The sequence below is a fragment of the Somniosus microcephalus genome, chromosome 24, assembly GCF_052327205.1.
Source record: "Somniosus microcephalus isolate GS21.2 chromosome 24, FLI_Smic_1.0, whole genome shotgun sequence".
In the NCBI taxonomy this organism is placed as follows: Eukaryota; Metazoa; Chordata; class Chondrichthyes; order Squaliformes; family Somniosidae; genus Somniosus; species Somniosus microcephalus.
In genome coordinates, this window is record NC_141010.1 from 11,531,608 (window position 1) to 11,558,639 (window position 27,032).

The following is a 27,032-nucleotide window of genomic DNA, read 5'->3' on the forward strand; positions in this document are numbered from 1 at the left end:
TGGTCGGGCCCAAAATTCAATAATTCTGCGCCCAAACGGCTGCCGGCGCTGCTGAGAGGTGTTTGCGCCTGAAAACTGGCGCTACGTGCTGAATATCGGCGCTATTCCGGCGCTGCGGCGCCCGCTGCGGTGCGGCAGGTTCGGGAAGTGCAGGCCTCCTCCTTCCCTTAAGGAGGAGCTGCCTGCACCCGGCCGCGGCCCGCGAAAATCGTTCTAAAAATGAGCCCGGCACCTCGGACAAGTGCCGGGCTTGCTTCTGTTCCGGGGGGGGGGGCGGGGGGAAGTCCGGGGAGGGAGCTGCGGCCAGGCGGCCGGCGGGAAAGCGGCCGGCCGCCGCGGGGCCTTTAATGCGCCGGCGCAAAGTCAGGTAAGACTCTGTTGCCAGAGTCTTAGTTGCGGCTGCCACGGGCGAGGCGGCCGCAACTGAATTTCGGCGCTGGGGCCCGTCGCCATGGCAACCGGGACGCTGCGCACACCGATGACGTCATCGGTGCCGGCGCAGCGCTACCGGTCTAGCGCGGCGGAAGGGCCCCAGGCAATTTCGGCGCCGGCGCCAATTGCAGCGCTAGGCCCTCTAGCGCCGCAAAAGCGGCGCTAAGGCAACTCAATTTCTAGGCCCTTGTCTTCGATGGCACATCAGGATGTTCTTGCCATGGAAGGAGTTCAGTGAAGATTCACCAGGCTGATACCTGGGATGGCAGGAATGACGTATGAGGAGAGATTGGGTTGATTGGGCTTGTACTCGCTGGAGTTTAGAAGAATGAGAAGGGATCTCATCGAAACTTATAAAATTCTAACAGGACTAGACAGACTAGATGCTGGAAGGATGTTCCCGATGTTCGGGGAATCCAGAACCAGGGGTCACAGTCTAAGGATAAGGGGTAAGCCATTTAGGACAGAGATGAGGAGGAATTATTTCACCCAGAGAGAGTGGTGAACCTGTGGAATTCTCGACCAAAGACGGCAGTTGAGGCCAATTCATTAAACATATTCAAGAAGGAGTTGGATATATTTCTTAAGGCTAAAGGGATCAAGGGATATGGGGAGAAGGCAGGAACAGGGTACTGAATTTGGATGATCAGCCATGATCTCATTGAATGGCGGAGCAGGCTCGAGTGGCCGAATTGCCTACTCCTGCTCCTATCTTCTATGTTTCTATGTTTCATTTTCTGCACCATTGGAGAGGGAGAAATAAATATGACTTGTGGGCCTATTTTTGCTCTTTTGCTGAGAGAGAATTTTGGTGATGACTGACAGGGTTAGCAACCAAACTGGAAATTGCTTCAGATTTTTTTTTACTTCGGCTGGTTTCGTTCAATGTTGAATTTGAAAATGACAACCACCGTGATGTGCCTGCAATGATGCTCGCCTCACACTTCTCAAGCGCCCAGATTGGTCCTCCAACTAGGAGTGTGCAAAGCCTGGTCCGAACAGCTCCAGAATGATTTTCCGAAGCCCACTTTATACAAAGGCCCCCCTCGTGCCGTAGCTTCACCGCAATGCATGGCACCCCCCGCAACCACTGATGGTCACATGATATGCGTCATGCCTCTAAATATAATTTTGGGTTCAGGCCTGTCGAATCAGGCACGATTGCACACCCATGTATATTTTTAAAATTCAATTTAGTCTTTCATTATGACAGACTTCAATTTTCAGCAAAGCAACGACATGTAACCTCTTCCAGCCCTACAACCCACCGAGACCTCGGCGCTCCTCCAGTTCTGGCCTCTTGAGCAGCCCCATTTCCTTCGCCCCACCATTGGCGGCCGTGCCTTCAGCTGTTTGGGCCCTAAGCTCTGGAATTCCCTCCCTCAACCGCTCCGCCTCTCTCTCCTCCTTTTAAATACGTTCCTTCCTGTCCCAGTATCTCCTTATGTGGCTCGGTGTCGAACTTTGTCTGATTACGCTCCTGTGAAGCGCTTTGGAACGTTTTGCTGTGTTAAAGGCGCTATATAAATACAAGTTATTGCTGTACGGCAGTAAGAGGACACTGCAATACGTTGTCGCAATGGGGAAACCCAATGGAACACGGGGATTATCTCTATTCCGGGAGCTATGGCAATGATGGTCTTCTTTCTTTTTTTTTATTCGTTCCTGGGATGTGGGTGTCTTTATTGCCCATCCCTAATTGCCCTCGAGAAGGTGGTGGTGAGCCGCCTTCTTGAACCGCTGCAGTCTGTGTGGTGAAGGTACTCCCACAGTGCTGTTAGGGAGGGAGTTTGACCCAACGCCGATGAAGGATCGGTGATATATTTCCAAGTCAGGATGGTGTGTGACTTGGAGGGGAACTTGGAGGTGGTGGTGTTCCCATGCGCCTGCTGCCCTTGTCCTTCTAGGTGGAAGAGGTCGCAGGTTTGGGAGGTGCTGCCGAAGAAGCCTTGGCGAGTTGCTGCAGTGCATCTTGTAGATGGTACACACTGCAGTCACGGTGCGCCGGTGGTGGAGGGAGTGAATGTTTAAGGTGGTGGATGGGGTGGAGGACTTCTGTGGAGGACTTGTCATAGCTCCCTGTCCAGCTATAGACTCTCTCCCTCTAAACACTTTCTTATCACAGGCAGCTCTGTCGTAACTCCCTTTCATTTCTCAGCCTTCCCATTAACTTAAAAACATAGAATCATAGAAATTTACAGCACGGAAGGAAGCCATTTGGCCCATCATGTCCGCGCCGGCCGACAAAGAGCTACCCCACCTAATCCCACTTTCCAGCTCTTGGTCCGTAGCCCTGTACGTTACCGCACTTCAAGTGCACATCAAAGCACTTTTTTAATGTGGTGAGGGTTTCTGCCTCTACCGCCCTTTCAGGCAGTGAGTTCCAAACCCCCACCACCCTCTGGGTGAAGAAATTTCCTCTCAAATCCCCTCTAAACCTCCTACCAATTACTTTAAATCTATGCCCCCTGGTTGTTGACCTTCCTGCTAAGGGAAATAGGTCCTTCCTATCCACCCTATCTAGGCCCCTCATAATTTTATACACCTCAATAAGGTCTCCCCTCAGGCTCCTCTGTTCCAAAGAAAACAACCCCAGCCTATCCAATCTTTCCTCATAGCTGAAATTCTCCAGTCCCGGCAACATCCTCGTAAATCTCCTCTGTACTCTCTTTAGTGCAATCACATTTTTCCTATAATGTGGTGACCAGAACAGCACGCAGTATTCTAGCCGAGGCCTAACTAGTGTTTTAAACAGTTCAAGCATAACCTCCCTGCTCTTGTATTTTATGCCTCGGCTAATAAAGGCAAGCATTCCGTATGCCTTCATTACACTTGTCTGAAGAGATGGCTGTTGATGTCTGCAGTCAGCACTGGTAAACACCAACTACCTTTGATCCAGCCAACCTATTCTTTCCCTTTCTGGTAGCTATTGAACTCTGTGACCTGTCCCTCTGGCAGGTCTGCAGATTTCAGCATTTTCTAAGGACATTGCCACACTTTCTTATTTGTGCCTACAGACTACTTTCTTATGCAGAATTAGCTGTTCAGATACTCCAAAGCATTGATTAGCTGTTTCAAAACATTATGGCCTAAAGCTACATTATGTTCAACTTTCACACAGCCACAGTGCGCTCAGAAAAACACACAGCACGTGCAAAACTCCATCAAATTCTGCAGTTAGCCTGATTAACCCTTGCCATCCTAGTTTCTTAAATGAACCCAAAGTTATTATCCAACACCGCTCACAGCCTGAACCTGAACTGACTCTCACTGCAGACCCAACCTGACCTCACTCCCACAGCCAGGGCACACGTCCAAATTAATTAACTTACAGCTGCAAAATCACTCATTCTCAATATGGAGAAGACGACACACTGTATATGTTTTAGCTTTTTTTAAGTTATAAATGAAATTGATAGATATTGACACTCTGAAATAAGTAAGGATGCAACTTGTGACTATCAGTGGGAGCTCAGAACTCAATCTTCCTTTCTATTATCCCCGTGCAAAGTTGTGTGATTTTATCAATGCTTGCTATTTAACAAGGTCTTGACGTTCCTTAACAAATACTTAGGAAGCATCTCCAATCTTTTTTTGTACCTTTCAATTCTTTTACAGGATACAAATTAGCACCAGAAACAAACTGTCGATGGTCAGATTTGTCAATTTAGTCACTGTTTACCCCTGTCGTTTATTTGCTACACGGAGAGAAAACTATAGGCCTAAATTATTGCTGAGGAACTCGCCTGACCAGACAGTGGAACAGTGCAGTGGGTATCTCCTGGTGCAGTGGGTATCTCGTGGGGCAGTGGGCTTCTCGTGGTGCAGTGGGTATCTCGTGGTGCAGTGGGCTTCTCGTGGTGCAGTGGGTATCTCGTGGGGCAGTGGGTATCTCGTGGTGCAGCGGGTATCTCGTGGTGCAGCGGGTATCTCGTGGTGCAGCGGGTATCTCGTGGTGCAGCGGGCTTCTCGTGGTGCAGCGGGTATCTCGTGGGGCAGTGGGTATCTCGTGGGGCAGCGGGTATCTCGTGGTGCAGTGGGTATCTTGTGGTGCAGTGGGGTTCTCGTGGTGCAGGGGGTATCTCGTGGTGCAGTGGGCTTCTCGTGGTGCAGTGGGCATCTTGTGGTGCAGTGGGTATCTCGTGGTGCAGTGGGTATCTCGTGGTGCAGTGGGCTTCTCGTGGGGCAGTGGGTATCTCGTGGTGCAGTGGGTATCTCGTGGTGCAGGGGGTATCTCGTGGTGCAGTGGGTATCTCGTGGTGCAGTGGGCTTCTCGTGGGGCAGTGGGTATCTCGTGGTGCAGTGGGTATCTCGTGGTGCAGTGGGCTTCTCGTGGTGCAGCGGGTATCTTGTGGGGCAGTGGGTATCTCGTGGTGCAGTGGGTATCTCGTGGTGCAGTGGGTATCTCGTGGTGCAGGGGGTATCTCGTGGTGCAGTGGGTATCTCGTGGTGCAGGGGGTATCTCGTGGTGCAGTGGGCTTCTCGTGGGGCAGTGGGTATCTCGTGGTGCAGTGGGTATCTCGTGGTGCAGTGGGCTTCTCGTGGTGCAGTGGGCTTCTCGTGGTGCAGCGGGTATCTCGTGGTGCAGCGGGCTTCTCGTGGTGCAGGGGGTATCCTGGTGCAGCGGGCATCTCGTGGTGCTATATGTAATTTACTAGCCTCCCCCCTCCAAAGGTAGACCATGAACGATGACAATAATATAATTTCCCTCCAACCTTGGTCCAGCTCCCACAGGATTTTCTGAGGAAAACTGAAGAAATTATAAAAAATTTAATTTAAAAAAAGATCATTGCTATGCAAAGGTTAATTCTTTTTCATTTGAATTTGTAATACAGGAGCTGATGCATTTTGGCAGAAGGAACAGGGAGAGGCAATATACACTTAATGGCACAGTTTTAAAGAGTGTGCAGGGACAGAGGGACCTGGGAGTTAATGTGTATAGGTCCCTGAAGGTGGCGGGACATATTGAGAGAGTGCTTAGCAAAGCATATGGGATCTTGGGCTAAGTAGAGGTATTGAGTACAAAAGTAGAGAAGTTATGCTGAACCTTTATAAAGTGCTGGTTAGGCCACAACTGGAGTATTGCATCCAGTTCTGGTCACCACACTTTAGGAAGGATGTGAAGGCCCTTGAGAGGGTGCGGAGGAGATTGACCAGAATGGTTCCGGGGATGGGCAATCTTAGTTACAAGGACAGGTTGGAGAAGCTGGATTTGTTTTCATTAGAGCAAAGGAGGTTGAGGGGTGATTTGATAGAGGTGTACAAGATTCTGACAGGTTTGGATAGGCTAGACGGGGAAAGGCTGTTCCCACTAGTTGATGGTACAAGGACTAGGGGTCACAGATTTAGGGGGAAAATTCAGTATTGCCCCATTTGGGGCGCCATTATCGGCCGTGCGCAAAGTTTAGCGCCTGGCGCTAATTATCGCCTCCGACGGCAAACTTGGCTTTTATCGCCCCTCGAGGTGATTGGAGCGCTAAATCAGGCGCTTCACACCTGTCTTAAGGCGCAAATGCCGAGGAGCGAGGCGCTACCTCAGAGCGCGGGCGAAGCAAGGAAGAGCAAATCAAAATGAACCTGCAAAATGTTGCTCAGTACCCAAAACTCATTCACACAGCATTGAATCTCTCCAGAAGTCTCTCTCTCTCTCTCTCTCAGAATGCGTGGTGCAAAAATATCACCAACAAAAAAAGGCAGGAAGCGGTCGCCTTTAAATAGTGCTCCCCCAGTCCCTTTCTGACTGCAAAACGCTCCCCTCAACCTGTCGTTGCTACCGGCAGGTGGTAAGGCAGGGGGTGCCACTCAATATCCGGTCCGGGGCGCTACTGGGGCGTTGCGCACTCGACTGACGTCACGATCTGCCGGTGCAGGAGATCGTGGCGGTAGTGTTTAGCGCTGCCGCAAAATGTCTAGTTAATTTCGCGAGCGGCGCAAACATCGCCGCGCCTGGGCGCTAGTTGCTTTGCGCCCCATTAGCGCCCTCTTAATGCGTTAACGGGCGGCGCAAGCAACTGAATTTTTCCCCCTTAAGGTTTTGGGCAAGAGATACAGGGGGGATGTGAGGGAAAACCTTTTTACGCAGCGAGTGGTGAGGACCTGGAATTCGCTGCCGACGGAAGTGGTGGAAGCGGAGACACACAATGTTTTCAAGGGGAGACTGGATAGGCACTTGAGGGAAATAAACTTGCAGGGCTACGGGGATAGAGCGGGGGAATGGGACTGACTGGATTGCTCTACAGAGAGCTGGCTTGGATTCGATGGGCCGAATGGCCTCCTTCTATGCCGTATGACTCTATATGACTCCAAACATTTTCATTACGTTGCTAGTTTAAGGCGATCACTCTCGGGTGCTTCACTGATCTGCCTTCCTGTTGCAATGAGCCCAAGCAACAAGGGGGGCTGCCTTAGGTATCAGCACAGAAATTATTCTGTAATTACAAAAGCAGGGAGTCTCGCATTCAATGCTCTTTGTTTTTAGTTTCTCTTCTTCTGTGTCAGATGGGCGTAGTTGATAGAAGCTGGCATCAGTAAAAGGTAAACATGAAGCTGTCGGATTGTCATTAAAAACCCAACTGGTTCACTAATGTCCTTTAGGGAAGGAAACCTGTCATCCTTGCCTATATGTGATTCCAGTGCCACACCAACATGGTTGAGTCTTCACGACCCTCCGAAGTGACTTAGCAAGCCACTCAATCGTTTTTTATTCGTTTTTATTGGATGTGGGCATCGCTGGCGAGGCCAGCATTTATTGCCCATCCCTAATTGCCCTTGAGAAGCTGGTGATGAGCCGCCTTCTTGAACCGCTGCAGTCCGTGTGGTGAAGATACTCCCACAGTGCTGTTCGGGAGGGAGTTCCAGGATTTTGACCCAGCGACGATGAAGGATCGGCCGATATACTTCTAAGTCAGGATGGTGTGTGACTTGGAGGGGATCTTGGAGGTGGTGGTGTTCCCATGCGCCTGCTGCCCTTGTCCTTCTAGGTGGTAGAGTTCACGGGTTTGGGAGGTGTTGCCAAAGAAGCCTTGGCGAGTTGCTGCAGTGCATCTTGTAGATGGTACACACTGCAGCCACGGTGCGCCGGTGGTGGAGGGAGTGAATGTTTAAGGTGGTGGATGGGGTGCCAATCAAGCGGGCTGCTTTGTCCTGGATGGTGTTGAGCTTCTTGAGTGTTGTTGGAGCGGCACTCATCCAGGCAAGTGGAGAGTATTCCATCACACTCCTTACTTGTGCCTTGTAGATGGTGGAAAGGCTTTGGGGAGTCAGGAGTTGTATCATATAGGAACTGGCATAGGTTATTCAGCCCCTCGAACCTGTTCTGCCACTGCTACAAGGAATATCTTCACCACATGGATGGTATAGTGGTGCAAGAAGGCAGCCCACCACCACCTTCTGGGGACACCTAAGGGGCGGGCAATGAGTGCCAGCCTTGCCAGCGCCCCGCACATTGCGAGATTGAATACAAAAACACCTCTCACCTATAAGGTTGTGGCCCCCTGCCACACTGCTTGGCTTTTACAAGACACTGCTCCTCAATGGGAGAACGGTTGGGAAATGGAGCCAGTGTGCCCAATTTGTGGCATTTCCAATTTTAATGACTGGAAATTTGATCATTGGAAGCATCACAATGCGGGCATGCTAACCTCTGTACCTGGTTATTCGATCGACACAAGGAAAGAAAAAACTTGCATTTATATAGCACCTTTCACAATCTCAGGATGTTCCAAAGGGCTGTACAGTCAATTAAGTACTTTTGAGGTGTGGTCACTGTTGTAATGTAGGAAACGCGACGACCAATTTGTGCACAGCAAGCTCCCACAAACGGCAATGCGATATTGACCAGATAATCTGTTTTAGTGATGTTGGTTGAGGGATAAATATTGGCCAGGACACCAGGAAAACTCCCCTACATTTCTTCAAAATAGTGCGTGGAATTTTGTACATCCAGCTGAAGGGGCCAGACGGGCTTGGGTTTAACATCTCATCCAAAAGACGACATCTCTGACAATGCAGCACTGGAGTGTCAGCCTAGGTTATGGGAGCAAGCCTCTGGAGTGGGACTTAAACCAACGACCTTGGCGAGAGTGCCACCACTGAGTCACAGCTGACATTAAACACTATGGCACTGCCATTAAACAAGGCTTTGTACCAGGAACGGACACTCTCAAAATCTACCTAATAATTTAAGGTGACACACCAATACAGGACTGAGGCAGTGCCACATTGGCAGAGACACTGTTGTTCAGACATGATGCTAAACTGAGGTATTCTTCACGTGGACATTAAGGATGCCATGGCACTATTTGAAGAGCAGCAAGGAGGCTGCCTTTCATCCTGGCCAACACTCCTCAACCAATACCATCCAGATTAACTGATCATTCATCTCATTGGCCTTTGTGGGATCTTCCTGTTTGCAAAATGGCAGCTGCACTTGCCTACCTGACAACGGTCGCTGCTCTTCAAAGTAATGAATTGTAAGTGAAGCATTTGGAGATGTTTTGCGGAGATGTCATTAAGGGGCTAAATTAACACAAGTCTTTCTTTTCCAAAGATACTTCCTTGTGCTGCAAGCATTTCCAGCGGTACCAGTGCCTATATCACACACTCATACACTGGGTCACTGGGCATCAGTCACAACAGGGAACCCAGGCTAATCTTTCTCCTCCTCAATCTAGGGTGCTAAGGCCATTACAGTGACCCCACCACAGCCTAGGGCTGCCAACCCTCCAGGAGTCTCCAGGAATTAAAGAGTAATCTCCTGCTCTGAGCAAACACACGAGAAAAATCACTGGAGCATTAAAAAAAAAGTTTTTTTTCCCCATTTTCTTTGAACACTTTCATTTATTAATTCTAAAAATATCGTAGATGGGGGGAAAAGATAGTCTGTTTGCCTGGTTTGGGGGCTGGAGGGCATGTGATCAAAACCTCCAGGAATACGTCCAACCAGAGTTGGCAACCCTACCCCAACGTCAGCTGAAGTCAACCTAACGATCAAAGATTGTACCTGGTATCTCCATGGTTGGGACGACCTAATGCCACTCCATGCAGTTCCCCTGATGTTGTCATCGGCACTGATGACTTAAGCAACTCTTCTGAAATCAAAGTACTGACAACAGGTTGTTTCTGGTGAACTTTCCTCCTTCTCTTGACAAGATCATCGGGAAATAGAACGTTATTCCCCTTTGTGCACCTGACATTCCTGTTTCTCACAGCAGCCATCGTAAGTGAAGTTGACAATTTAGCTCCAATTACTGTCAAACTACGAGTAGGTTTGTGTTGTGCTGTGGGCCTACTAAAGTTCTGACTGAGATGACCCAAAGAAATTTCATTTCAAAGCTCTATAGTTATCAGAGACAGGCTTTCAACCCATGATCAATCTGTATCACATTCAAACAGGTACCGGAGATGAAAGAGTAATGCTCTAACCCACTCTATCACCAGTTCTTCTGCCAGCTGATGTTCAAAAGGAGTTTGGTGCCTTGTATGTTACCTTTCAATGTTGTGTATAATTTTAAAAGTGCTGCCATTCCACCCTTTTGCAAAAACGCTTTCAGTTTTTAAATCTACGTTTAAACAGTTAGAGCATCAATCTCCCAATCCAACTGCTCCGGCCTCCCTCTACCCTTTCTCCTGGTGGCTGCAGGGAGAGGAGCAACACTGAGATGATTGGGGTCAGCACTGCACTACAGGGCAAGCTCCACAAGAGGCAGGTTGCCCGTGCATCCCTATTGGCAGGCAGAGATGGTGCAGCTTGATTATTTTCAAAACAACAGCTCAAAGGGCCTAATTATATCAAAGCATCGTTCCTCACTGAAGATCTTGTCTCTGATGACAGTATAATTTCTATCACCTAGCATCATCCCATTAGCAAAGAGCCCTTCCCAATTGTCTCCAATCGCAATCTTAACCTGTTTGAGCATCGTTTTGAATAAATTCTGGTCGGGAACTGAGGCCCATATTAAGAACAGAATGTATTTTGCCCTTTGTTACTTACCCTGCCATCCGCCAAACATTCTCCCCTCCTCTCTTGAAAGTTCCTGCTCACACTAGAATGTAGACCATCTACATTGGCCCTCACGCTGGGATGTGGACCCTCTACATTGGCCCTCACGCTGGAATGTAGACCATTGGCCCACTGGTACCTCACCCAAGTGGCCATTCTTCAAGATGAACTTTGACTGTGAGCGCCAGGATATTCAACCGTGGAGTGCATGATCCATGAGCCGCATCTGGTCTTTACCCAATGTCTACAAGTGCAGAAAGGCCATTTGTTTCCCCCTTCCCCAGCCCATTGGCACTGAGGTCAATTGTAGCTCCCATCACCATCTCAACTGAGAGCAGCGAACTCCACGCAAAGCATGGATGGAACTCAGGAACTTGCTGATCTGAAATAGTCGTCATTCTAAGCCCAACAATCAGCAAGAAAGAGAACAGAAGGGACTAGGCACTGCATGAGGAACTCGGTCATTAATCATGTAATTTTCTATGTAGTGAAGAAGTCTTGTAAGCATCACACCCACACACAGTATGACAGTCCTTAGACAACAAGCTCCATTAATAGTGACATACCTGATGCATAAGAAGCTGCACTTAAAGCGACAAGAAAACAAGCTTGTTTTTTGAAATACTTTGTTCTTATTTGGAAAAGATATAAACCAGCATTAGTGTCCCACAAAGCCTTCATTCACCCACTCAGCAGTGAATTATTTTATATGTAACAGCACAAAAAACGCTGGATGGAAATGCTCATCTGGTTGCCTAGTATCGGAGGAAATCACAATCAAACTGTCCAGTGTGCTGGTCAGACCACAGCTTGAGTACTGCGTCCAGTTCTGGTCACTGAGGCACAAGCGGCACGTTCAAGCACTGGAGTAAGTGCGGAGAAGAGCCACAAGGCTTCTCCCCCAGCGTCAGAGCTCTGAGTTATGAGAAAGAAAGAGTGTACATTGGGCTTTTCCGTCTGAAAGAACGGTACCCGAGAGGTGGCCTTATAGAGGTACACAAGATAGTCAAATTCAGAATATTACTGTGAACTATGAGAATAGGACAAGGGGACACGGATTCAAACTAGTAAAAGGCAAATTTAGGACAGGTGTCAGGAGCTTCCTCTTCACACAAAGGGGGTAATTTTGGGTACCTAATTTGCATCCCGCCTAATTTTTCCTTCTATAGCACTTTTCCTGTCCTCAAGACGTCCCAACGCGCTTCACAGCCACTGAAGTACCTTTGAAGCACAATCACTGTTGCAATGTAGGGAAATGCGGCAGCCAATTTGTGCACAGCAAGCTCCCACGAACAGCAATGAGATAAATGGCCAGTTAATTTGTTTCAGTGCTGTCGATTGAGCGATAAATATTGGTCAGGACACGGGGAGAATTCCCCTGCTCTTCTTTGAATAGTGCCAATGGGATCTTTGATGTCCACTTGAGAGGGCAAACTAAGCCTTGGTTTAACGTCTCATTCGAAAGACGGCACCTCTGACAGTGCAGCACTCCCTCAGTACAGCACTGGAGTGTTGGGTCAAAACCTTCTGACTCAGAGGCCGGAGTGCTACCACTGAGCTAAGGCTGGCATGAGACAGAACGTTGGTGCCATGCTTAAGTAGAAGATTTGTTTTCAAAGCCGATGGGGTCATGTTGGAGTTTGAGTGAATGCGAAGGGGGAGGGGGAGGAGGAGTGAAAGGTTAAGGAATAAATACCCTGCCGATACTCAGCTGTTTAGGCTCCCACATGAAGAATGGTCACGTCGGCAAGGTATCACTAGCCTGCTATGATGAGAGAAGTGCCTTTAAGAGAGGATGGATGAAAAGGGCAAAAAATTGGAAAGAACAGACATCAGTGTCTATTGACACCATTATGTCAGCCAATGAGTTGGAGGTTAGATGGGACTTATGGCAGGATTCACAGCAAATAGTCTACTTTAGAGTAAACAAAGTCTATTTACTCAGCAAACCGAGTCCTCTTAAATAGCACACTAAAGCAAACAGTCTACAGAGTCTATTTAAAAAGAGTCTCTGCAAACTGCAGCAAACAGAAACTACAGCAACATCTCCTGATAAAAGCAGGATTATTTCTCCAGCAAAATGCAGCAAGTGGAGGATAGTTACCTACAAATGATGTACGTAAAATCAATCCCAGTCACTACAGCAGTGTGGTCTCCCCACGTAAGTGACGGGGGAATTACCAAATCTTCTCCATTTTGGCCAGGAACAGTGGTGTCAGCCAAAGCTGTATTCTGCTGATCTCACTGCATACATTAATTGACTCCCACTCCTCCCTCCAATGCTTCCCTCGTTATTTTCACACTGCATTTATTCTCCTTCCTTGTGCTCAGCTTTTCATACTCTGATCATTTCATGCTTGTCGCTGCAGATCAGGTGAGCGTTGTTTCAATATGTCGGTATAACCTAGCTTTGTGGCTTTTAATTCCGTGAAGTCAGTGCAGTTTTGATTGCCAAAAGCTCCAACTGCTATCGGACATCTCCCGGGAATTACTGATGATGAAGGGAACGTGTGTGACCCTCAAAGCTCCTGGAGAGAAACCAACTGTTGTCTAATAAAAAAATTATCACAGTTGCGAGAATATAAAGGTTAGGATTGGGAGACATTGTGACATCACAGTGGGCAAAGGACAAATGATAGGAACCATAACCATGGAATATAGTATTGAAACATTAATCTGCCTTTTATAAGGCTCTTCATCATCCATCAAAAATAGTAAGGCCAGTTGGCTGCAAGTACCTCCAGCAAATGGAGTGGGAAAATCAGCGCAGAGCTCCCATCCCTGAGTGCTATCCAGTGACGCCCTGACAGAACTCGTGCGTGTCGGCCCAAGACAGGGCCAAGCACAGGCGTGGTTCCCTCCATGGTCGAATAGTCTGCTTCAACCCATCTTAGCTCATAAACAAAGAACGAATGAGGTACAAGAGACCTGCCGGTGCTCGTGGAACTATAGCCCGGTAAAGGGAAAGACTTGCATTTATATAGCGCCTTTCATGACCTCAAGACACTTTACTGACAATTAGTACATTTTGGAGTGTAGTCACTGCTGTAATGTAGGAAACGCGGCAGCCAATTTGCACACAGCAAACTCCCACAAACAGCAATGTGATAATGATCAGATAATCTGTTTTTAGTTGAGGGATAAATATTGGCCAGGATGCCAGGGAGAAACTCCCCAGCTCTTTTTCACAATAGTGCCATGGGATCTTTCACGTCCACCCGAGAGATTTTACGTCTCATCCGAAAGACGGCACCTCTGACAGTGCAGCACTCCCTCAGTACTAGCACTGGGAGTGTCAGCTGAGATTTTGTGTTCAAGTGTCGGGAGCGGGACTTGAACCCACAACCTTCGTGACTCAGAGGCAAGTGTGCGACCCACTGAGAATAAAGAAGGTGGGATATGCAGAAAACCAGGGAAAGAGGACAGGAAAAATGACATAATCCCAGGCAGTTATTTCTGCAGACACATTCATGGTTTGTGTTGCTTTTAGTGGGGGAGATAGGCTGCGCGTGACTCTGTCTGTCTCTCTCTCTCTCTGCAATCCCAAATGACCTCATTCAACATACAAAAATAATTCTCACCCCTTCCACAACAAATACATTCTGAACAACATAAATCATTATTCGGCGAGCTTGTGAAACAAAGAGGATGGATTCCAAGAGGATATTAGCTGCAGTGTTGTTATCAGATCTCATGGGGGCTGTAAAAAAACCATAGTGAGGTCAATCCTGACGTCTGCAATCTGTTTTTGGTCCTAGAAATCTCAGTTTAATACTCTATTAGTACATAGATAATAAAATGCATGTAATGCACTGCTAACCTGGCACTAATCCATGACACACGCCATATTTTGGAAAACTTTGATTCCGTTTCCAAAAGAACGCTGCAAAAATAGATTTTCTTAAAGGGTCCATGCACCAAAATGCAGTCAATCTGATGAGTATTTTTACAGCAGTGACTGCACTTCAAAAGTACTTCATTGGCTGTAAAGCGCTTTGGGACGTCCTGAGGTCGTGAAAGGCGCTGTAGAAATGCAAGTCTTCTTTTCTTTTTATTACAAAATGCCTCAATGAAGGTGATCATACCAAAATTTAGAAGATCTAAGTACAACTATAATCTGTTTTTGTTATGTTGGTTGAGAGATAAATATTGGTCAGGACACCGGGGGTAACTCCCCTGCTCTTCTTCGAAATAGTACCTGTGGGATCTTTTACGTCCACCTGAGAGAGCGGACGGGGCCTCGGTTTAACGTCTCATCCAAAAGACGGATTTGGGGGTCAGAGGAATTACCCAGAAATTGTTTTTTCCTAAATTGGCCTACTTTTTTTGCTTCTCCCAGCAGATTGCATGGCTGTGGGCTGGGGGTTGGGGGTGGGGAGCGGGGGGCGGGAGGGCAGGAGGGGGGGGAAGGGAATGGGGGAGGGGACAGTGTGCAGAGGTTACACCACGACAGGGTAGGACAGGATCACTGGACCAGCTGGTCTGTGGTTCCCTTTTGCATATGTTTGTATTGCCCATCTCTAATGGCTCCGAGAAGGTGGTGATGGGCCTTCTCCCTGAACCGCAGCAGCCCCCTGTGATAATACTGATCCCAGAGTGTTCTGCATAAGGACCATTAAAAGAGGGAGCCTCAAGTCAAACCCAAAGAAAAAGCCCCTACTGCATATCAAACCAAACACTGCAGTGACAAGGTCTGATGAAAGGGCATCGACCTGAAACATGAACTCTCTCTCTACGAATGCTGATCAAAAGGTTTAATGGGATGCTGGCCTTTATATCGAGAGGGCTAGAATACAAGGGGGTAGAAGTTATGCTGCAGCTGTACAAAGCCCTGGTTAGGCCACACATGGAGTACTGTGAGCAGTTCTGGGCACCACACTTCAAGAAGGAGTTGGATATATTTCTTAAGGCTAAAGGGATCAAGGGGTATGGGGAGAAAGCAGGGACAGGGTACTGAATTTGGATGATCAGCCATGATCTCATTGAATGGCGGAGCAGGCTCGAGGGGCCGAATGGCCTACTCCTGCTCCTATCTTCTATGTTTCTATGGAAGGATATATTGGCCTTGGAGGGAGTGCTGCGTAGGTTTACCAGAATGATAAAGGGTTAAATTACAAGGAGAGATTACACAAACTAGGGTTGTATTCCCTGGTTATGGGTTGATTTGATCAAAGTTTTTAAGATGTTAAGGGGAACTGATAGGGTAGATAGAGAGAAACAATTTCCGCTGGTTGGGGAGTCTAGGACTAGGGGGCAGAGTCTAAAAATTAGAGCCAGACCATTCAGGAGTCAAATTAGGAAACACTTCTACACACAAAGGGTGGTAGAAGTTTGGAACTATCTTCCGCAAACAGCATTTGATGTTAGGTCAATTGTTAATTTTAAATCTGAGATTGATAGATTTTTGTTAACCAAAGGTATTCTTTTTATTTGTTCCTGGGATGTGGGCGTTGCTGGCAAGGCCAGCATTTATTGCCCAACCCTAATTGCCCTTGAGAGGGTGGTGGTGAGCCGCCTTCTTGAACCGCTGCAGTCCATGTGTTGAAGATACTCCCACAGTGCTGTTAGGGAGGGGGTTCCAGGATTTTGACCCAGCGATGATGAAGGAACGACGATATATTTCCAAGTCAGGATGGTATGTAACTTGGAGGGGAACTTGGAGGTGATGGCATTCCCATGCACCTGCTGCCCTTATCCTTCTAGGTGTAAGAGGTCGCCGGTTTGGGAGGTGCTGCCGAAGAAGCCTTGGCGAGTTGCTGCAGTGCATCTTGTAGATGGTACACACTGCAGCCACGGTGTGCCAGTGGTGGAGCTAGTGAATATTTAAGGTGGTGGATGGGGTGTCGATCAAGCGGGCTGCTTTGTCCTGAATGTTGTCGAGCTTCTGGAGTGTTATTGGAGCAGTACTCCATATCATTAAGGGATATGAGGCAAAAATGGGTATATGGAGTTAGGTCACAGATCAGCCATGATCTCATTGAATGGCAGAACAGGCTCAAGGGGCTAATTGGCCTCCTCCTGTTCCTATGTTCCTATGCCTGGCCGACTGAGAATTTTCCAGCAATTTCTGTTTTTTATTTCAGAATTCACAGTGACAATTCCTGCTTAACAAAACCTAACCTTGTTAAGAATTTCTTTGTCGGGCTCCTGTGAGTTTGTACGATTTGGAAGCGACTGTATCTAATATGGTTTATACTTAATCTTCTCCCAGCTTTGATTCACCTTGTGCTCTAATTAGGTCTCTGTTCCTCTTACGATCTACATTTGTCTCCACACATCAGAGCCACCTGAATATTTAAACCCGTTGATAGTTGGGTTTTATTTTTTTCCCCTGAAATAGGGTCACAAAACTGGGTGCAATCTGCAGCGACCAAATGCAGACTCCTATTTCTCATCTATATGTTGCCCCTTGGTAACATCATCCGAAAACAGAGCGTCAGTTTCCACATGTACGCTGACGACACCTAGCTCTACCTCACTAACTCTTCTCTCGACCCCTCCACAGTCTCTAAATTCTCAGACTGCTTGTCCGACATACAGTTCTGGATAAGCAGAAATTTTCACCAATTAAATATTGGGAAGACCGAAGACATTGTTTTTGGTCCCTGCCACAAACTCCGTTTATTAGCCACTGACTCCATCCCTCTCCCTAACGTCTGTCTGAGGCTGAACCGCACTGTTCGCAACCTTGGTCTCATATTTGACCCTGAAATGAGCTTCTGACCACATATCCGCAGCATAACAAAGACCGCCTACTTCCACCTCTGTAACATCGCCCGTCTCCGCCCCTGCCTCAGCTCATCCACTGCTGAAACCCTCATTGATGCCTTTGTTACCTCTAGACTTGACTATTCCAATGCACTCCTGGCTGGCCACCCACGTTCTACCCTATGTAAACTTGAGGTCATCCAAAACTCGGCTGCCCGTGTCCTAACTCGCACCAAGTCCCGTTCACCCATCACCCCTGTGCTCGCTGACCTCCATTTGCTCCCGGTTAAGCAGCGACTCGATTTCAAAATTCTCATCCTTGTTTTCAAATCCCTCCATGGTCTCGTCCTTTCCTATCTCTGTAATCTCCTTCAGCCCCACAACCCCCTGAGATATTTGTGCTCCTCTAATTCTGCCCTCTTGAGCATCCCCGATTATAATCGCTCAACCTTTGGTGGCCGTGCCTTCTGTTGCCTGGGTCCTAAGCTCTGGAATTCCCTCCCTAAACCTCTCCACCTCTCTTTCCTCCTTTAAGACGCTCCTTAAAACCTACCTCTTTGACCAAGCTTTTTGTCACCTGCCCTAATTTCTCCTTATGTGGCTCGGTGTCAAAATTTTTGTCTTATAATACTCCTGTAAAGCGCCTTGGGACGTTTTACTACGTTAAAGGCGCTATATAAATACAAGTTATTGTTGTTGTTGTCCATAACTGGAAAACCTCGGGTTTAAAAACCAGCAGAACAAATTGGGAGGAGCAAATTAAATGCCACAAGTAAATAATAAACACGAGAGTCTTCACAAGGCACCCTGCTAAAAGGAGTTAACATGGATCATTAGCTGAAGCTCCAGTGTCTCCTGCCCTTATGGAACTTCAGCTGGCTGTCGGTATGAGGTATGAGACCTAATTAGAGCATCAAAGCTGCCCGTCGGCGAGGGAGGATTGAGTGCTCCCTGTGCCAGAGGAAACAGCTGCACGCGTTGCAGTTTGCCAGAATTGACATTTCTGCGGGAATTTATCGTTGCGGAGAAAGGGGGATTTTATTCCGTTTAATCCTAAAATGAGAGGGTTTTGAATATTCTCCTGCTTTGCAGTTCTCACACACAATTTTCCCTGTACTTAAAATCCACATCTACAAACTGGGCTAACCATGTTCGGTCCCTGCATGACACAAACTGGCAATTCGTGCACTCAGTGTAAACGAGGAAACGGACGCTCTTAACCTGACCATAGAACCACACAGCACAGAAGGCGGCCATTCGGCCCATCGTGCCTGCGCCAACTCTTTGCAAGAGCTATCCTATTAGTCCCACTCGCCTGCTCTTTCCCCATTGCCCTGCAACATTTTTCACCTACATCTCCATTTACCATCCTCGCACTGCTCTTTCCCAACTCTGTCCTTCACTCTGCGGCAGACTTGAGCACATAATCCCGGCTGACATTCCCAGTGCAGCACTGAGGGTGTACTGCACTGAAGTGTCAGCCTGGACTATGTGCTGGCACTCCAGTGCAGTAAAAGATACCATGGCACTATTTCGAAGAAGAGCAGGGGGAGTTCTCCCTGGTGTCCTGAGGCCAATATTTATCCCTCAACCAACATCACTAAAACGCATTATCTGGTCATTATCACATTGCAATTTGTGGGATCTTGCTGTGTGCAAATTGTCTGCCATGTTTCTGAAATTACAACAGCAACTACACTCAAAAAGTACTTCATTGGCTACAAAGTGCCCTGGGATGTCCGGTGGTCCTGAAAGCCGCTATATAAATACAAGTTCTTTCATTCACTGACCCACATTAATCAGCCTGGACTCCCAGGGAGCTGTTGATAGTTTGAGGCATAGACTGGCTCCAACTACCATTCAGGATAAAACTTGGCTGAGTGCCGCATTAACCTGAAGAATCCATCACACACAAAACACAAAGCATTGCTGTGGTTAAACTCGTCTCCCTCATTGCTGCTGCTTCACACACCAGCAGAGAGTCCGTGATTTTGCAAGGGCGCTCCCCGACAGGCAGTGGCATGTTAACATGTGCAGTCCCATTCGACCTGACACACAGTGAGAAAAGAAGATGTTGAAATACAATGCATTACTTTGTACAATTCTGGTCGTCATATTATAAAAAGGATATAGAGGAACTGGAGAGGGTGCATAAAAAAGATTTACAAGGATGATACCAGAAATGCGAGGGTCTACCTATCAGGAAAGGATGAACAGGCTGGGTCTAAGAGAAGGCTGAGGGGTGACCTAATAGAGGTCTTTAAAATTATGAAAGGTTTTGATAGAGTGGATACAGAGAGAATGTTTCCACTTGTGGGGAAGAGCATAACTAGAGGCCATCAATATAAGATAGTCACCAAGAAATCCAATAGGGAATTCAGAATAAACTTCTTTACCCAGAGAGTGGTGAGAATGTGGAACTCGCTACCACAGGGAGTGGTTGAGGTGAATAGTATCGATACATTTAAGGGGAGGCTGGACAAGCATATGAGGGAGAAGGGAATAGAGGGTTACGCTGATAGATTTAGATGAGGAAAGACGGGAGGAGGCTCGAGTGGAGCATAAACACCGGCAGGGACTGGTTGGGTCGAATGGTCTGTTTCTGTGCTATGTGTAACATTATTATATATTATTGTATATGATTCTGGGTAGATGAGATGGGGGGGAAGAGATGTTGAGAGGGACATGTAGAGATAAATGGGGGTTTGTGGAGAAGCACAGACACTGGCTTCAGCGCTGAACATTATTGGGTAGTTTACCTCCTTGATCAGTATTTATCTTCGGCAGCGGGACCCGAGCCCCGACCTCCCTCAAAACGTTCAAGTCTTTTACATAGGGGAAAAATACAGATTCAGCTCTGTGCGTTTTGAATCAACCTGCCCAATCGCACAGCCGCGAGTCACAGCAGCCTTAAGGCTTTATCATTTTCAATAATATTTTCTAAAGTACTTTCCCAAACGTTTTTCTTAAAAAAGCGCAGAAGAGCAAAAAAAAACACCACACAAACCAAAGTCAAAACACATCATCACCCTGCCACTTGCCAAGCAACGCCGCTGTTACAATAAACGACATCTAGTACTTGGGCAGCTTTAAGCAAACAAAAACAAACTGGGTTTGCCAAAGATTTGCTTTGCACCCTGACAAGTGAGTGCCTCTTTTAATATTTACAGCAACTTTTCAGATACGTGTGTGGTCGGCGGATGGTAACATTGCATGCCAGCCCTTCAGTGCAGAACCCAGGCTTGGGATGAGACGCGCAGATACTAAACAGACACCTAACAGGCAAGGTAATGAGATGCGAGATGAAATTCTGCTGCATAGCATCTTTGCAACAAGGAAAAAAACACCACCAGCTCATCCTAAACGAGGAAGCGTGCACTGTCACCTTAAGAAGCATCTTTACAACGTTGCCTTGGCTCTTTGCAGTTGGCTAAATAAACAAAAAAAGCTTTCACCGCCACTCGCCCCCTTTTTTTTTGCAATTGATGAGGAAATTAATGGAAAAAGAGAGAGAGAGAGCGAAATAAAGGGGGGAAAGAGTCGGATTGCACCTTACCTGCTCGCTCCAGCACCTCCGCGGTACCCAGGTCAGCGGAAACTATTGAAGGCAAGTACAGGAGTAACAAAGTGCAAAGTGCCATGTCGCTGCCACCCCGGTTGGGAGTGTGTTTCAACCGGCTGTCCCCTTGAAGCAGAGGCCGGCGTGAGTGAGGGCGATGCTCAGGTCCACCTCGTTCAGACTTTTACGTCCTGAGCCCCATCAGAAACAGATGGAAGGGATTTCTCGGGGAGACTTTTTTTTGGGGGGGGTCTGATGTTGAGAGTATCTGGGTTTTTTTTCTCCTTTCCCACCCTCCTCCTCTCTCTTTGGCTGTCTTTTCTACTGATTATTTTCCCCTCACTCTCTGTTGCTGTGCTTGTTTAAGAACAATGCCGAGCTTGGAGAGAGAGAGAGAGAGAGCGAGAACGCCACACTCTGTCAGACTCTCAATATAACACGAGCAAAGTGGGACAGAGCGAGAAAGGGGGAAGATTACACCTGACGCCAGACAGCCAGCCTTGTTCTTATCCATTTCCCACCCAGATCACCAGGCTCCAATCTGATTTCACAAACTCACCTGTCAATCATAACTGCTGAATAATTCATTAACCGGACTCATTAAAATAAAACTCTCTTCAAACCTGCCATTTTTTTCACCCTCTGACGGATTTTTAATTAATTTTTTTGCAATTGCTATTGAAGAAATGGTTCTAAAAACATTTACTTTCAATCCGATTTGTGCGCAATCACTCGCACTCACTTGCACAAACACAAGATAGCGTTAGAACTGGGCTGTTTAAATGGAGTTTTTAATATGAGGTGCATGTCCATAAACGCTACACATCCTTCCAAATATATTATTTTAAAAGTGCTCAGATAATTTAACCCTCCGATAGATCTCTTAGCCTGTATTGATCAGCCCATTCTGTAACAGGACATGGCTTTCTGTACACCCTCCGTGTTGCATAAAGTGGGGAGTGGAACTAGAAGGAAGCAGAATATCCTTGAGATAAACTTTTTTTTAAATATACTATTTTAGTTGTGCTGCAAAAATAGCACTTCTGTTCGCCAAGAATTATTCTCACAAATTGTGGCTTTTTGAAAGATGACTGCATGGTTTCCTTCCCTACACCTTTTTTGCTTTTCCAATTCCTTTTTATTGGTCTAACTTTTATTTTTCCACCTTTCACGACCTCAGGACGTCCCAAAGCGCTTTACAGCCAATGAAGTACTTCATGAAGTGTGGTCACTGTTGCAATGGGCAGCCAATTTGCGCACAGCAAGCTCCCACAGACAGCAACGTGATAATGACCAGATCATCTGTTTTTAGTGAAGTTGGATGAGGGGTATTGGCCCCAGGACTCCATTGTTCTTTTCGAAATAGTGGCCTTGGGGTCTTTTACCTCCACCTGAGAGGGCAGACGGGTCCTTGGTTTAACGTCTCTTCCAAAAGGCAGCACCTCCAACAGTGCAGCGCTGCCTCAGTGCTGCACTGCAGTTACCTTTCACCACACACCGAGAAAAGACAGGCAGCGATGAGACAGCTCTCTAACCAAAGGCGTTGCCAGCAACTTACGGTTGCTTTCTCCCCTCTGGTGGCACAATTCGACAACACACTTTTAATGTAATGTTTCTGCTCTTGGGGGTGGGAGGGGGAGGGGTTTGATGGCTGCATATTCCTAGGACAATTGGAGCTCTGAAGACTGAGATCGATAGATTTTTGTCGGGTAAGGGTATCACGGGATATGGAGCAAAGGCAGGAAAATGGAGTTGAGGTCCAGATCAGCCATGATCTGATTCAATGGTGGAGCAGGCCTGAGGGGCCGAATGGCCTCCTCCTACTCCTATGCTCCTACATGACTCAAGCACAGACACCACCCTTGTTGCTCTCACTTCACCTCTGCTCAGTTCTCAACTTTCCCTCCCCCCCCCGATGACCGTGGGATATGAACATACGGAAATGACCGAGAGGAACAGACCCACTGGCCCATCCAGCCTCTCCCACACAGTTAGGATACGCCCCACCCCACCTGGAGACATGAAATCTCCCGGGAGAGATGAAAAAACGAATAAAAAAAAAACAGGCTAATTAGGGAAAAAGAAAACTGGAAAATTCCTCTTCCACCCCGTTAGGCGATCAAAGATAGTTCAGGAGATCACATTGGGCCTGAGTCACTTTACAGGATACCTACCTCGTGTGCAAGGTGGTCTCCGCCTCAGCCAGAAACAGCTCTCGCTCGAAGGAATTCAGCGAATCAGCGTTCTCTGCACGAGCCTGCAACCTGTTCCACGGGTCCAATATCCTCTGGGAAAAGAAGAACCGCCCAACATCTAACCTAGTTTTGCCCTTACATAACTTGTAAACGTGACCCCTGGGTCCCCCCCGCTAACCTATTCAATTGAAATAACTGGCCCGCATAAACGCAATCTAGTCCCTTCATTATTTCATAAACCTCGATCAAATGTGTTTGTGTCTCATTGCTCCGTGGTGCAGTTTGGTCATCGCATTTTTAATGCGACGTTTCTGCGTTTTTAATGCACGTTCTGTTGCTGCAAATCAGCTACATGTCGATTGATCAATGTTAATGATGCATTTATCTCACTATGGCTTATGTTCATCCAGTGACCTGTCAATTTTCTCCCCACCTCTCCTGAAGGAACTGATTCATACTGGGGTACTACTCCATAGTGTCCAAGGGGAACAGTAGTGACGTAAGAAAACTACTAGGCCCTTGGTCTAAGCATTAAACAAATCTTTAATCAACTGTTTTACAACATGGAGGTCTCTTTGTGTCCTTCACTAGTTCCTGTTAAAGAATGTCCTGCGCAAGCTGGGCCCGTGCCCGAGTATTTATACTCTCCCTGGATAGCACCACCTGTAGGCTGCTCAGTATTATTTCATAAGTCTTTCTTGCATGAATGACTGATTCATGTCAGGCAGCCTAGTGGTTCTGCTACTGGACTTGTAATCCAGAGACCTGAGTTCCAAATCCCACCACGGCAGCTGGGGAACTTAAATTCAGTTAGTTAAGCTTGGTAGAAGCTAATATCAGTAATGATGACCATGTAACTACTGGATTGTCATAAGAACCCATCTGGTTCACTAATGTCCTCACCCGGTCTGGCCTATATGTAACTCCAGACCCACAGCAATGTGGTTGATTCTTAATTGCCCTCTGAAATGGCCTAGCAAGCCACTCAATTGTACTAAACTGCTATGAGAGTACCTAGGCCCTAAGCTCTGGAACTCCCTCTCTGCCTCTCTACCTCGCTTTCATCCTTTAAGATGCTCCATTAAACCCACCTCTTTGACCAAACTTTTTGGTCATCCGCCCTAATTTCTTACGTGGCTCGGTGTCAATTTTCTGGACTTAAAACACTCCTGTGAAGCGCCTTGGGACATTTTACTATGTTAAAGGCACTACATAAATACAAGTTGTTGTTGTTGTTGTTACTATGCAGACTGCAGCAGTTCAAGGAGGCGGCTCACCACCACCTTCTCAAGGGCAATTAGGGATGGGTAATAAATGCTGGCCTTTCCAGTGACACCCGCATCCCATGAATGAATTTAAAAAAAAATCCATACTGGGGTACAGAACCACAGTGTCCCTCCATACTGGGGTAGAGCTCCTCAGTGTCCATTCTTTATATGTGAGCTTAGACAGTCTATTTAACTGGAACAGTGGGAGAAAATCCAAGGTATAAGAAGTCAACAACAGATGCATGCAAGGGGCTGTAATGAGAACCTTAGATGCATTCAAGGCGCAGCTAGATAAGCACATGAGGGAGAAGGGAATAGAAGGTTATACTGATAAAGTTAGATGAAGTAGGGTGGGAGGAGGCTCATGTGAAGCATAAACACTGGCATGGACCTGTTGGCCAAAATGGCCTGTTTCTGTGCTGTAGATCCCATGCAATTCTATGTAAGCACAATCCAGTCTTCACCTAAACTCCACAAGCATGTACTCCCCAGCAGGAATCACTGGGGAGAGATCGGGAGAAAGAAGCCTTGCTAATTTTTCCCTCCCTATCCTGGGGACAATGAGGTCAACTATGCCATCTTGCCAGAGATCAGCTACTTCAGGCAAGGGATCAAACCTTGGGCCTTCCTGTTTTGTTTGGGGTTGCCTTTATGAGGGAAGGCAGGAGGTTGTGGGACTCATTCTCTGCTTTCTTTGGACCAACTAAGGTCCTGCAAAGAATTTTCTGACACAACTTGGATGGTGATTAAATTAATTTTGTGCTGATGTGAGTTGAATTGCTTTATTAATCAACATATAAAGCAGTGAAAGCAAAGTAATGAGGCACGAAGGGTCAAGGGCAGACATCCATAATGCACCAGTGAGTATCCATTACCAAGCTCTACGTGATACAAGACGTGATATGTCATTTTGTACCATGTTGGGTTTGTAGCTGCTTTGCACCCTCACTATAATGAAGTGAACGTGTTCTGTGGTACACTCTACAGAAACATAGAAGATAGGAGCAGGAGTAGGCCATTCGGCCCCTCGAGCCTGCTCCACCATTTAATGAGATCATGGCTGATCATCCAAATTCAGTACCCTGTCCCTGCCTTCTCCCCATATCCTTTGATCCCTTTAGCTTTAAGAAATATATCTAACTCCTTCTTGAATATATTTAATGAATTGGCCTCAACTGCCTTTTGTGGTAGAGAATTCCACAGGTTCACCACTCCCTGGGTGAAGAAATTCCTCCTCATCTGTCCTAAATGGCTTACCCCTTATCTTTAGACTGACCCCTGGTTCTGGACTCCCCCGCCATCGGGAATATTATTCCTGCATCTAGTCTGTCTAGTCCTGTTAGAATTTTATAAGTTTCAATGAGATCCCCTCTCATTCTTCTAAACTCCAGCGAATATAAGCCCAATCGACCCAATCTCTCCTCATACGTCATTCCTGCCATCCCAGATATCAGTCTGGTGAATCTTCGCTGCACTCCCTCCATGGCAAGAACATCCTTCCTCAGATAAGGCGAGCAAAACTGCACACAATACTCAAGGTGTGGTCTCACCAAGGCCCTGTACAACTGCAGCAAGACATCCTTGCTCCTGTACTCGAATCCTCTCGCTATGAAGGCCAACATACCATTTGCCTTCTTAACCGCCTGCTGCACCTGCATGCTTATCTTCAGCGACTGGTGCACAAGGACACCCAGGTCTCGTTGCACTTCCCCTTCTCCCAATCTATTGCCGTTCAGATAATAATCTGCCTTCCTGTTTTTGCCACCGAAGTGGATAACCTTGAATTTATCCACATTATACTGCATCTGCCATGCATCTGCCCAATCACTCAACCTGTCCAAATCATACTGGAGTTTCTCGGCATCCTCCTCACAGCACACATGCCCACCCAGCTTTGTATCATCTGCAAACTTGGAGTTATTACATCTAGTTCCCTCGTCTAGATCATTAATATATATTGTGAAAAGCTGGGGTCCTAGCACCGATCCCTGCGGTACCCCACTAGTCACTGCCTGCCACTCGGAAAAAGACCCGTTTATTCCAACTCTGTGCTTTCTGTCTGCCAACCAGTTCTCTATCCAAGTCAATACCTTGCCTCCAATCCCATGTGCTTTAACTTTACACGCTAATCTCTTATGCGGGACCTTATCGAAAGCCTTCTGAAAGTCCAAATACACCACATCCACTGGTTCTCCCTTATCTATTCTACCAGTTACATCCTCAAAAAATTCCAGTAGATTAGTCAAGCATGATTTACCTTTTGTTCATGACATACCAACTGAGGCACAGGCAGAGAGAGAGATCAAAGGTCTCAAAGGCCTTGCCCAACGTCAGGGATGTAACTATGAATAAGGCTTTGCCTAATGCTGTGGTTATAAACTGAGAGCACACGAAAAATTTCAAAGCAAGAGATCGAAATGTTTCCACTAGTGAATAAAGGTGAGGGGTTTAATATTGTAAATGATACCATTTTGCCTGAAGTGAGGTATCACAGTCGGTTGAGTCATAGGCCATGACATTCCTCGAACCGCTCGACTGCCATAACTTTGGCGGAAACCCCCATTTGCTGGCGTAAACTTCTGGTGAAGTTACGGCGACGAAGCGGGAGGAGCCCTGAGGACATTCCCGGACCTAGACTCAACCAAAACCAGATGTTCTTGGGTCCAAACCCTAGTAGAGTTCATTCAAGCTTCTACCTGTCAAAGGTGGATATCGGGGTTGAAACGGGTCCTTCTTGCTCCTGTTTGCCAGGTGGAAAACGGGGAAAAAGGGAGCAATGTGCTGCGCCCGATTAGCGCACGTGTTACAGGTGCCGTTGTATTGGTGCACGCGGCTTTACAGGCGTTCCATGTGGGCGCCTAAAACAGCTG

General features: G+C 47.2%; 1 protein-coding gene across 1 annotated transcript in view; it reads right to left on the reverse strand.

Moving 5' to 3' along the window:
• Positions 1–21,174, reverse strand: part of LOC147101045 (plexin domain-containing protein 1-like) — a 292,861-nt gene extending 271,687 nt beyond the window's left edge. The window contains exon 1 of the mRNA XM_085966214.1: positions 20,697–21,174. Coding sequence (XP_085822340.1) covers positions 20,697–20,781 — 85 coding nt within the window. The 5' untranslated portion in view covers positions 20,782–21,174. The remainder of the gene's footprint in view (positions 1–20,696) is intronic.
• Between the last annotated feature and the right edge of the window lie 5,858 nt (positions 21,175–27,032).